Here is a 13,511-nt window from a genome sequence, read left to right on the forward strand (position 1 = left end):
TGGACCTTATGATGAGACGCTAATATATTCAAATCAGGATTTCGGTATTCAATGACAGGAAACACAGCCCACCACCAGCGGGCGATCATAGTAAGCTTTCACGCCAACGTTGCACGCAACTTTGCACTTCTCACGATATTTTCCATTCCCAACGCAAATGGTAGCAGAAAATTCCAGCCTCGGTTTTCTGTTCGTCAACTGTCTGTCCATGCTGATAAATCACCCTCAGCAGCATGAGATCTTGTGTTGTAATCCTTCGTGTGACGCCTTATCGAATGCCTTTCGCAAATCAGCGTGTCGCATCTTCTTATACAACCTTATTCACCTTGCTTGTTACATTCTCAAAAGAACTGGAGTAAATTTGTCCAACACAATTTCCCTTTCACAACACCATAATGACTCTCTGCCTGATTTGTATTGTGGTTACTGAAATGTTTTCCTACGTTACAGCAATTGTTACACTTTCAAAAGGAGCTAATTTGCTATAAAGTGCTTTGGGATGTTCTGAGGTCAAGCCTTTTTTCTCTTCGTTCAATGAGGATCAGAAGCAGCACAAATACCGAAAGGGAGGAGCAGAGGGGGGGAAAAAACGGCACCTGTCAACCATAGCTGTTGCCAAATGCTCCCCTCAAGTCTTAAAACAATAGCACCAAATAACAGGACTGTGAGAAATCTGTCAGGTAAGAGATTCTAATTACATGTTTCAGACAACCTGTCGAACAATATTGCTTGATGACGGCAGTAAAAAGCAAGCTAGGTGATTCAAGTAAATCTTTTTTTGAAAAACAGGAGGCTTCAAACAGGTCGCACTGTGAATCTCAGTAATGTCCAGGAATATTCCTCCTAACATTTTGGTTTTCATCCAAAATGCTGGAAACCGGAATGAAAAAGTAGATTTTTCCATGCTCAAAGCGCACCATTCAGTGTCTTGTGAGGGAAGTGTTCTTTCAGACAAGCTTCACCCATCACAATACCAGGAACTGGAACTAAATATTGCCAGTAACATTTGTTTGGATTTCAGTCATTACTCACTTTTCATAGCTGCCTGATATTTGATGTAAAATACGCATAAAACAAAATAATTAAATTCTTGCAACAATCAGGAAATGGAAGTAACATATGAAGGCTACTGAACTGACAGAGTTCAAACCTGTGCTGTGAGCTTTTGCAGAACACAGACAAACCATATAACGTGTGTTCAGGTTCCTGCCATATTCTGTACAAGGCAAGATCTCAATTAATAATCTAAACAATAAAAGTCCAAACTCTGCTCCTTTCCCAGCAGTGCAACAGTTAAACTGGTCTATAAAATGAGCTGTAACATTTGTCAAGAATACAATGGGATTTTTAAAACATCTCTCAATTTGCAATGAAAAGGGCCGCACGGTAGCACGGTGGGGGTCACTGTCTGTGTGAAGTCTGCACGTTCTCCCCGTGTCTGCGTGGGTTTCCTCCGGGTGCTCCGGTTTCCTCCCACAAGTCCCGAAAGACGTACTGTTAGGTAATTTGGACATTCTGAATTCTCCCTCAGTGTACCCGACCAGGTGCCGGAATGAGGCGACTTGGGAATTTTCACAGTAACTTCATTGCAGTGTTAATGTAAGCCTACTTGTGACAATAAAGATTATTATTATTAGCGGGTCTGACCTGGTATTCTCTGGGGCCTCTGCAATTCTCCACCTCCACTTAATTTAATTAAATAATTAATTAAAATGGTGCTTGGAGGGAGAAGTTTTGGAAGAGAGATGCACATTCATGTCCACCCACAACAGAAGAATTAAGAGGAATGATGCTTACAAACCAACATGGAAGTCTACAGAGGGCCCAATTCTAAGTGTAATTGAATGGTCTTCAAGGGAGTTTATAATCAGGCTCTCTCCTCAGGAATCATGCAGGTCTTGCCTGGAGAGTAATAATCTGAGCCTATATTCTACTATTATGTACTACAATAGTACATAATACAGGGCGGCACAGTAGCACAGTGGTTAGCACAGTTGCTTCACCACTCCAGGGTCCCAGGTTCGATTCCCACCTTGGGTCACTGTCTGTGCAGAGTCTGAGCGTTCTCCTCGTGTGTGCGTGGGTTTCCTCCGGGAGCTCCGGTTTCCTCCCACAGTCCAACAATGTGCAGGTTAGGTGGATTGGCCATGCTAAATTGTCCTTAAACTGGGTGGGGTTACTGGGTTATGGGGATAGGGTGGAGCTGTCGGCTTGGGTAGCGTTCTCTTTCCAGGGGCCAGTGCAGACCCAATGGGCGAATGGCCTCCTTCTGCACTGTAGAATATGATCTATGAATTGTGTAATACTTTGACAAGACAGAAATTTCTTACCTGAAAATAGACATATAGTAAAACCACAGGTTATATGGAATGTTTTACTCTTATCCAACAATCTTCTAGCTTTTCTGCTTGTAAACTGTGAAAAGTAAATTTACAAAGCATTACAATTATTTAGAAATCAGTTAAATGACAAATTTAGCTAAATAGGACACTATCATTGCACTGAGTGTTTTTTGCAACCCAGACTGAATTTGAGTAGAATTTGAATATATTGGCTCCTCCTGCAGAAATAACTGACAATGGAGCCGTTTCCCTTTAGGGTTGTCAACACTCTCCCTTTCCCTTCCCTGCCAGCCACCCCATCTTATTGCAGCAGGGAATGGCAATACAATGCAATGGAAGGGAAGCATTTAAAGGGTTCCGCACACCAAGCTGAGAGATCTTCAAGTGATACACAATCTCGAGTAATTTATGGCCAATTGGTGTTTCAGTATTGCCCTTATTGGCTGGAATGCTACCTGTGAAACTTTCCTCAAACTTTTACTTTGTTTCTGCATTTTGATGCCACTTCTGGAAGCAAGTCTGTTTTGTTTGTTTTGATTTGAAACAAGTTTGTTTTGATTTAATACACTGCTTTGCTCTTTCTATTTTCTTTCATATTTTACTTGATGATAAAACTTCCCTCAATGTAGCCTCAGACAGCCAAGGAATTTGACATTGAATAAATAAACCTTTGATGATGGATACAGATATCATTCAGTGAACCATTATATATCGAATTTTAAAAAAGCAACCAGACCAGAGTCAAAATGATCTTCAAAATGTTTATCTCAGATTCACCTCATAAAAATATTTGACTGCTGCAAAATTCATCCTAACGTGCCTAGGATTCTGGTGTTGTTTCTGGAGCAAAATGGTGTGCTACATGCTAATGCACCAGGAATGCACAGACATGCACAGGGTGCAGGTAAGGTGAAAACTTTAGCATGGGCTCCTAATCATATAATCAGCTCATGTCAGCATCAAGTACTGATATCAATGCCACGCTGCCATTTTCAACCTCACTGATCCAGCCAACATCTTAAAAAACACACACACAGCCAAATGTGCATGCAGCAGCAGGAAGGACCTCTCCACCAGTGCTATTTAAAGGGAGCATCAATTACTTTCAGGTTCGTTGCTGATGGATTTCAACTGGCTCTGAGTGAGATTGTACAACTAGTAAAAGTATTCCCTCGGGATTTTTTAATTTAGTGAAATTAACAGAGTGGTGTTGCATATGGTGAAGTTTCTGACCTTAGGGGTTCTGGTGATTCCAATTCCTTCCAGGCATAGGTCCAGTGGTTGTCATTCCCTGTTCTGCAGCTTTCATTTGCAGTGAGAGTGAATGTACAAGGAGACATCCAGGGCGGGATTCTGTGATCCTGAAGCTAAGTGTTTCTCGACGGCGTCAACACGGCCTCGGGATCAGCAATTCTGGCCCCTAAAGGGAGCCAGCGCTGCGCTGGCGCGGTTCATGCTGCCCCAGCTGCTGATCCCGGCGTCAAATGGGTGCCGCTGGATCCACGCAAGCGCAGTGGCACCGGCCCCAACGCGCGCATAAGCAGTGGCTTCCTTCAACGTGCCAGCCCCCGACGCAACATGGCGCAGGGCTACAGGGGCCAGCGCGGAAGAAAGGAGGCCACCAGCCAGAGAGGCTGGCCCGCCGATTGGTGGGCCCCGATCGAGGGCCAGGCCAGATCGGAGCACCCCCCCCCCCCCCAAGCCGTCCCCCGACCCTTCCACACCGAGTTCATGCCGGCTGAGTGCAGATGTGGATGGTGCCGGTGGGACTCGGCTATTTTATAACGGCCGTCCAGCCCATTCTGGGACGAGAATTGGCGGGCCGGCTGCGTAGCCGCTCTGCGGAGAATCACATGCCGGCGTCGGGGCGGCGTGGCGCGATTCGCGCCGGTCGCAGGGATTCTCCGGCCCCAGGCTGAGAGAATCCCACCCCCTGGATCCGCTGTCGTGTGCCAGAGCAATGTTAGCAATACGTGATCAGCTGATCATAGAGTAGAGACTCAGACTGGGAGCAGGCTTGAGGGGCTGAATGGCCTATTCTTGCTCCTTGTACATTATGACAGTATTCATCTTTCTGTCTGTCGGAGAAATGGGCCCACAGCAGCCAGGAGAGGGCCAAAACCAACGATGAACATGACATTTTCCCACTGATGCCTGCAGAGAAAAAGACCTTCAAGTGGGTAGGGGTTCAGGGTGCCCACCTAAATTCAGATGGTGAGGCTGGAATCAAAAGTAAAGAGAGAGTGAGGAGACATTGAGCTCATGGCCGGGATTCTCCCCTACCCGGTGGGGCGGGGGGTCCCGGCGTAGCGGAGTGGCGCCAACCACTCCGGCGTCGGGCCTCCCCAAAGGTGCGGAATTTTCCACACCTTTAGGGGCTAGGCCCGCGCCGGAGTGGTTGGCGCCACGCCGACTGGCGCCAAAACCGGCGCCAACGGCCTTTGACGCCCGCTGCCCGGCGGAGAATTCCGGCCATGGCGGGGGTGGGATTTTCGCCGGCCCCGGGCGATTCTCCGACCCCCTGCAGGGGGTCGGAGAATCGCCCTATGTGTCCAACATGGAACAAAAGGACATTTGCAGCAGGCATGGATGAGAGGATGAATTTGAAGGCCTTTTACCCCCGACTGTTTGTATCCTCGCACGAAGGTTTCCACACTCTGCTCAGTCCAGGGCTATGATTACCACCTCTGAGGAGGATGATGAGGATTCCTCCAAGGGTGGCTATTCACACCATTCCCCAGCACCAACCTTCAGCACGGATACTCTCACTTTGGTGGGTTTGTATCAACAATTAAATTTGGGGCTGCAAGCTGCCGAGTGCATCACATTCACACCAGAGAAGCTGATGGGAGGCTGTGACAACCTAGGCCGCAGACAGCTGGAAGACCATGGCAGGCCAGAACCATGATAACACTATAAGATCATAAGACATAGAAACAGAATTAGACCACTCGGCCCATCAAGTCTGCTCCACCATTGAATCATGGCTGATATGTTTCTCATCCCCATTCTCCTGCCTTACCCCCATAACCCCTGATCCCTCCAGGGTCCCAGGTTCGATTCCCGGCTGGGTCACTGTCTGTGTGGAGTCTGCACGTCCTCCCCGTGTGTGCGTGGGTTTCCTCCGGGTGCTCCGGTTTCCTCCCACAGTCCAAAGATGTGCGGGTTAGGTGGATTGGCCATGCTAAATTGCCCGTAGTGTCCTAAAAAGTAAGGTTAAGGGGGGGATTGTTGGGTTACGGGTATAGGGTGGATACGTGGGTTTGAGTAGGGTGATCATTGCTCGGCACAACATCGAGGGCCGAAGGGCCTGTTCTGTGCTGTACTGTTCTATGTTCTATGTTCTAATTAAGAACCTATCTATCTCTCTTAAAGACACTCAGTGATTTGGCCTCCACAGCCTTCTGCGGCAAAAAGTTCCACAGATTCGCCACCCTCTGGGTGAAGAAGTTCCTCCTCATCTCTGTTTTAAAGGGTCGTCCTTTTAGTCTGAGGCTGTGGACTCGGGTTCTAGTTTTTCCAAGAGTGGAAACATCATCTCCACGTCCGCTCTATCTCAGCCTCTCAGTATCCTGTATGTTTCAATAAGATCCCCTCTCATCCTTCTAAACTCCAACGAGTACAGACCCAGAGTCCTCAAACATTCCTCGTATGACAAGCTCTTCATTCCAGGGATCATTCTTGTGAACCTCCTCTGAACCCTTTCCAAGACCAGCACATCCTTCCTTAGATACGGGGCCCAAAACTGCTGACAATACTCCAAATGGGGTCTGACCAGAGCCTTATATAGCCTCAAAAGTACATCCCTGCTTTTGTATTCTAGACGTCTCAACATGAATGCTAACATTGCAGTTGCCTTCCTAACTGCCGACTGAACCTGCACATTAACCTTAAGAGAATCCTGAACTCGGACTCCTAAGTCCCTTTGCGCTTCTGATTTCCTCAGCCTTTTCCCATTTAGAAAATAGTCTACTCCTCCATTCTTCCTACCAGAGTGCAGAACCTCACACTTTTCCACATTGTATTTCATCTGCCACTTCTTTGCCCACTCTCTTAGCCTGTCCAAGTCCTTCTGCCGGCCCCCTTGCTTCCTCAATACTACCTGTCCCTCTGATGTGCCTCTTGGCCAAATGGAACTTGCTAGAGTTATAGCGACAACCAGGTGAACATTTGGCAGAGCTGCCAAATGCCATGCGCAGCCATCGCAGACGATGGAGGAGAATATCCAAGCCATGAGTGCTGACATGTCTCAGGCATTTGCTTGCATAGTGTCTTCATTCGAGAGTTTGGTGACCCTCATGGAGAGCCAGATTGAACAGTCTAGTTAGTGGTTTCTGGAGATGCATGCAGCCCCACACACACCATCGCTTTTACAATGGGCTTAACATAGGACTCCTCCCCCAGGTGCTCCTCCATCTCCAGAATGCAGGGAGGTGCCATTATGCATCAAAAGTGAGGAAGAGTTCCTCCAATGGTCGACAGCCATCATTTGCCCCTCCAGAAACCACTGTGACCAAGGGGTATCTGACACTGTGCAGAATCCCTTCAGCATGCTGGAGCAACAAGAGGAGAACCACCACTGTTATCCCCCAGGTCAGAGGACAATAAAGTCAGCAGCCTGCCTCCACCTCAGCTGTAAATGCAGGGTTTGCACCTTGTCGAAAGCACATTAAGAAGAGCACCGAGACAGTCCAGGGGTCACGGGTATAATGTCATTTATGGTTCATTAAATTACAGTTATGTTTTGAGATGCGGATCATTGAAGCAGCAAAGGTAACTTGTCAGTTGGAATGTATATCTTGCACCCTCATTTGTCTACATTTATGGGTGAAGGTGGAGTTTGCTCATTTCCTCAGATGGGCAAAGCTCATGGAGAGGCTGGGAATTATGCTATGGTGCAAGGCGTTCCTGGTACGTCTTTCAACGGCTCTCGCCTCCAGTACAAGAGGCTAAATGATTTACAAATGCATCCCCCCCCCCCCAAAAACAGATGGAGTGATGGTCATCAAAAGTATCTGGATGCAAGGCCACCTCCCACTGCACCGTGAGATTGTGCAGAACACAGACTATGGCAATGATACAGGAAAGCTTTGCAGAGAGGTCAGTCCAGGCAACAGAATTGTAGCTTTAGCAGAACAAAGCCCACTCGATTGTGGCTTGGGTAAACCGCCGCCAAACATTGTAACATTCCTTGGGTTCAGTGAAATGGCTGCTCACTGCTGTAAGAAGCCATGGGCATAATATTGTGCCCTCACCCATCGTAAATGTGATGGTGGTGAGGCGTTTAATCAAGCTAAAGGGTGGGGACCCCACCATCTTCTCACCGACACAACAATTGAATCCATGGCAGGAAGGTCGACAAATGGCCTTCCTGTTCCTTTGCCAATAGAGGCACTTCAGTGTGCGATTAACAGGGAGCAGAACAAGCAAATGCTGTTAGGCCTCGTGGGGGCACCCTGTTGTGTTGGAGTTGGGGGGGGGGGGGGGGGGGGGGGGGGGGGGGGGTCCATTATCCAAAGGCCCTAAATGTATGATTGAGGGACCCAGAGACCCAGAGTAATGCACTGGGGACCCAGGTTCAAATCCCGCCACTGCAGATGGTGAATTTTGAATTCAATTTTTTTTTTAAGTCTGGAATTAAAAGTCTAATGATGATCATGAAAACATTATCGACTGCGGTAAAAACCCATCTGGTTCACTGATGTCCTTTCAGGAAGGAAATCTGCCGTCCTTGCCTGGTCTGGCCTACATGTGACTCCAGATCCACAGCAACGTGGTTGACTATTAACCGAACCGTCAAGGGCAATTAGGGATGGGCAATAAATGCTGGCACAGCCAACGATGCCCACGTCCCATGAACAAATTTTTTAAAAACCTGGCGGACTTCCGGTTGCGGCTATGCGGAGCTAAGCCGCACGTTCGGCAGCTCCCGCTATTTAGGGACTTTTGGGCCGTTTCGAGGGCCCCAAGCGGCGCTGTTTCTACGCATCCCGGTGGGGGAAGGTGCCTGGAAGAACTTGTCCCACACTATATGGTGCTCACCCGGAGTGGGAAGAAGAAAAAGGCTGCAGTAACTCCCACAAAAAAAGGGCGAAGAAAAACAAAATGGCGGCCGGCACTCCTGCTATTTAGGGACTTTTGGGCCATTTTGAGGGCCCCAAACGGCGCTGTTTCTACGCATCCTGGTGGGGGAAGGTGCCTGGAAGAACTTGCCCCACATTATATGGTGAAAAAGACTGCAGTAACGCCCCCCAAAAAACGGGAGAAAAAAACAAAATGGCGGCCGGCGCTCCCGCTATTTCAGGACTTTTGGGCCGTTTTGAGGGCCCCAAACAGTGCTGTTGCTACGTATCCCAGTGGGGGAAGGTGCCTCGAAGAACTTGCCCCACACTATATGGTGAAAAAGGCTGCAGTAACTCCCCAAAAAAAACGGGGGAAGAAAAACAAAATGGCGGCCGGCGCAACACCCAAGGACTGGTGGAAGTGGGCACAGGAGCAACAGGCCTCGCTCCTACGTTGTTTTGCTGAGCTGAAGGCTGAGTTGCTGGACTCCATGAATGCAACTACGACCAAGCTGCTTGGGACCCAGGCGGCACAGGAGGAGTCTATTCGGGAGTTGCGGCGGCAGGCCGTTGAAAGAGAGGAGGAGGCCGTGGTCCTCGTTGGGAAAGTGGAGTTGCACGAGGCACTTCATAAAAAGTGGCAGGACCTCTTGGAGGAGCTGGACGTTCGCACGAGGCGAAAGAATCTGAGGATCCTGGGCCTGGCGGAGGGGCTGGAGGGGTCGGATCTCCCGGCGTATGTGACCACGATGTTGAGCTCGTTGATGGGAGCGGGGTCCTTCCATTTGCCCCTGGAGCTCGAGGGAGCGCACAGAGTGATGGCCAGGAGGCCCAAGGCAGGTGAGCCCCCGAGGGCGGTGCTGGTGCGGTTCCACCGATTCAGTGACCGGGAGTGTGTGCTGCGCTGGGCCAAGAAAGAGAGGAGCAGTAAATGGGAGAATTCGGTAGTGAGGATCTACCAGGACTGGAGTGCGGAGGTGGCTAAGCGGCGGGCCAGGTTCAACCGAACGAAGGCGGTGCTTCATGCTAAGCAGGTCAGGTTTGGAATGCTGCAGCCTGCGCGCCTGTGGGTGACATACAAGGACCGGCACCATTACTGCGAGTCCCCGGAGGAGGCGTGGGCCTTTGTACAGGCGGAGAAGCTGGACTCGAACTAGGGCCTGGGGACATACTTTGGCCGCCGTTGTTTCCGCTGTGGCTGTTTTGTTCCAACTGTTTCAACTTTTTCAACTTCGACATGTGTGTTATGTATGCTGGTTTTCTGTTTGCTCTGGTTACGGGTGGGTTTGTTTGTTGGGCATGATTGTGGGGTAGGTGGGGAATGTTGGGGGTTTGTGTTTTATATGTTCTCTTCTGTATGGGGCTGGGGATTGGGGGGAAACTGGATTTTGGGGAACTGCGTCAGAAGGGTGGGATGTGGCAGTGTGAAAGCACGGGCTTTCCTCTGGTTTCCCGCGCTGCGGGGCAGGGGGGTGGAGCTTGCAGTGGGGGCGGGGCCTCTACGGGTCTTTTTTCCCGCGCTGCAGCAATGCCAAGGAGGTGTGGCAAGAGGGGGATGACCCCAAGCCGGGAGGGGATAGGTTTTGGCGGGAGCTGCCGGGGTCAGCAGAAGTTAGCTGACTCACGGAAGTACCATGGAGGGTGCGTCGCGGCTAGGAGGGGTCCTAGCCTGGTGGGGGGGGGGAGGGGGGTGGGGGGGGATACTGCTGGAACAACTAGGAAGGAGCCGATGGGGGCCGGGGGGGAAGAGGAGAGGCGCTATCGCCATGGGGAACGGGTCGAGCGGGGTGTGCTGGCCTGGGGCGAACATCTGCCAAGCTATGGCTAGTCGGCGGGGGAGGGGGGCGGGTTGTCCTCTGATCCGGCTGATTACCTGGAACGTGAGGGGGCTGAACGGGCCGGTTAAGAGAACCAGGGTGTTCTCCCATTTAAGGGGGTTGAAGGCGGACGTGGCTATGCTCCAGGAGACCCACCTGAAGGTGGCGGACCAGGTCCGTCTGAGGAAGGGGTGGGTGGGGTAGGTTTATCATTCAGGATTGGATGCGAAGAACCGGGGGGTGGCGATTCTAGTGGGGAAGAGGGTGGCGTTTGAGGCGGCTGAGGTGGTGTCAGACAAGGAGGGCAGATACATCATGGTGAGGGGTAGGCTGCAGGGAGAGAAGGTGGTGCTGGTTAACGTATATGCCCCGAATTGGGATGATGCTGGCTTCATGAGGCGATTGTTGGGCCGCATCCCGGACCTGGAGGCAGGGGGCCTGACCATGGGGGGAGATTTTAACACAGTGCTGGATCCCCCACTGGACCGGTCCAGTTCAAGGACGGGTAGGAGACCGGCGGCGGCCAAAGTGCTGAGGGGATACATGGACCAGATGGGAGGGGTGGATCCCTGGAGGTTTGGGAGACCGAGAGCGCGGGAGTATTCCTTTTTCTCTCACGTCCATAGGGTTTATTCCCGGATAGACTTTTTTGTCCTGAGCAGGGGATTGATCCCGAGGGTGCAGGATGCCGAGTATTCGGCCATAGCGATTTCGGACCATGCCCCGAACTGGGTTGATCTGGAGATGGGGGAGGCACGGGATACCAACGATACGGGGGAGGTCCAGGTGGGGATGGTTTGGGAGGCTCTGAAAGCAGTAATCCGGGGGGAGCTGATCTCCATCCGGGCCCACAGGGAAAGGAGGGAAAGGAAGGAGAGGGAGAGGCTGGTGGGAGAGCTTCTGGAGGTGGACAGGAGTTATGCGGAGGCACCGGAGGAAGGGTTGCTGGGAGAACGGCGCAGGTTGCAGGCCAATTTTGACTTGTTGACCACCAGAAAGGCGGAGACACAGTGGAGGAGGGCGCAGGGCGCGGTATATGAGTATGGAGAGAAGGCGAGCAGGATGTTGTCGCATCAGCTCCGTAGGCGAGATGTGGCTAGGGAAATTGGGGGAGTGAAGGATAGGGGTGGAAATGTAGTGCAGAAGGGGACAGAAGTAAACGGGGTCTTTAGGGACTTTTACGAGGGATTGTACCGGTCGGAACCTCCGAGGGGGAGAGAGGGGATGGAGAGCTTCATGAACAGGCTATGTTTCCCAAGGGTTCAAGAGAGGCTGGTAGAGGGGCTGGGGGCGCTGATAGAGTTGGAGGAGCTAGTCAGGGGGATCGGGCAAATGCAGTCAGGTAAGGCCAGACGGGTTCCCGGCAGAATTTTACAAAAAATATGTGGACCTGGTGGGTCCCCTGCTGGTGCGAACTTTCAATGAGGCGTGGAAGGGGGAGGCTTTGCCCCCGACGATGTCACGGGCACTGATCTCTTTGATCCTAAAACGGGATAAGGACCCCTTGCAGTGCGGATCATATAGGCCTATCTCGCTCCTTAACGTAGACGCTAAGTTGCTGGCGAAGATCCTGGCTACCAGGATAGAGGATTGTGTGCCGGAGGTAATTCATGAAGATCAGACAGGATTTGTCAAGGGGCGGCAGCTCAACACGAATGTGCGGAGACTGCTCAATGTTATCATGATGCCGGCAGTGGAGGGGGAGGCGGAGATAGTGGTGGCGCTGGACGCAGAGAAAGCGTTTGATAGAGTTGAGTGGGGGTACCTGTGGGAGGTGCTGGAGAGGTTTGGATTTGGGGAGGGATTCATCAAATGGGTGAGGCTGCTTTACGTGGCGCCGATGGCGAGTGTCGTCACAAATGGAAGGAGATCGGAGTATTTTAGGCTTTATCGTGGGACCAGGCAGGGGTGTCCCCTGTCCCCCCTGCTCTTTGCACTGGCGATTGAACCGCTGGCCATGGCGTTGAGGGAGTCAGGGAGATGGAGGGGTCTGGTGCGGGGTGGGGAGGAGCACCGGGTATCGCTGTATGCGGACGACTTGCTGTTATATGTGGCGGACCCAGAGGGGGGAATGCCGGGGGTGATGGAGCTGTTAGCGGAATTTGGGGGCTTCTCGGGCTATAAGCTGAACTTAGGAAAGAGCGAGGTATTTGTAGTGCACCCGGGAGATCAGGAGGAGGGAATTGGGAGGCTCCCCTTCAGGAGGGCAGTGAAGAGTTTCAGGTACCTGGGGGTGCAGGTGGCCAGGAGTTGGGGGGCTCTTCATAAGCTTAACTTCACCAGACTAGTGGAACAGATGGAGGAGGAATTTAAAAGGTGGGACATGGTGCCGCTATCGCTGGCGGGCAGAGTGCAATCCGTCAAAATGACGGTTCTCCTGAGGTTCTTGTTCCTCTTCCAGTGCTTGCCCATCTTTATCCCTAGGGCCTTTTTTAAAAGGGTGACCAGCAGCATCATGGGATTTGTTTGGGCGCATGGCACCCCGAGGGTGAAAAGGGTCTTCTTGGAGCGGAGTAGAGATGGGGGGGGGCTGGCGTTGCCCAACCTCTCGGGGTACTACTGGGCGGCCAAGGTGTCGATGGTGCGTAAGTGGGTGATGGAGGGGGAGGGGGCAGCATGGAAACGGATGGAGAGTGCGTCCTGTGGAGATACAAGCCTGGGGGCCCTGGTAACGGCGCCGTGGCCACTCCCTCCCACGAGGTATACCACGAGTCCGGTGGTGGCGGCTACCCTCAAGATTTGGGGGCAGTGGAGGTGACATAGGGGAGAAGTGGGGGGCTCGATGGAGGCTCCGTTAGGGGGGAACCATAGGTTCGTCCCAGGGAACATGGATGGGGGATTTCGGGGATTGTATAGAGCGGGCATTAGACAGCTGAGGGACCTGTTTATCGACGGAAGGTTTGCGAGCCTGGGGGAGTTGGAAGAGAAATTTGGGCTCCCGGCGGGAAACATGTTTAGATATCTGCAGGTAAAGGCATTTGCTAGACGGCAGGTGGAGGGATTCCCTGCGCTCCCCGCGAGGGGGGTGAGTGACAGGGTGCTCTCGGGGGTCTGGGTCGGGGAGGGGAAGATATCCGATATCTACAAGCTTATGCAGGAGATGGAAGAGGCGTCAGTAGAGGAGCTGAAAATGAAGTGGGAGGGGGAACTGGGGGAACAGATCGAAGACGGGACATGGGCTGATGCCCTGGAGAGGGTAAATTCTTCCTCCTCGTGTGCGCGGCTTAGCCTCATTCAATTCAAGGTGCTGCATCGGGCCCACATGACTGGGACGAGGATGAGTAGGTTCT

General features: G+C 51.7%; 1 protein-coding gene across 3 annotated transcripts in view; it reads right to left on the reverse strand.

Moving 5' to 3' along the window:
• Positions 1-13,511, reverse strand: part of LOC119977555 (NADPH oxidase 4) — a 239,104-nt gene that overhangs the window by 170,746 nt on the left and 54,847 nt on the right. For all 3 annotated transcript variants that reach the window (XM_038818627.1, XM_038818626.1, XM_038818625.1), the window contains exon 4: positions 2,331-2,415. In XM_038818627.1, coding sequence (XP_038674555.1) covers positions 2,331-2,415 — 85 coding nt within the window. The remainder of the gene's footprint in view (positions 1-2,330; positions 2,416-13,511) is intronic.

The sequence above is a fragment of the Scyliorhinus canicula genome, chromosome 14, assembly GCF_902713615.1.
Source record: "Scyliorhinus canicula chromosome 14, sScyCan1.1, whole genome shotgun sequence".
Lineage (NCBI taxonomy): Eukaryota > Metazoa > Chordata > Chondrichthyes > Carcharhiniformes > Scyliorhinidae > Scyliorhinus > Scyliorhinus canicula.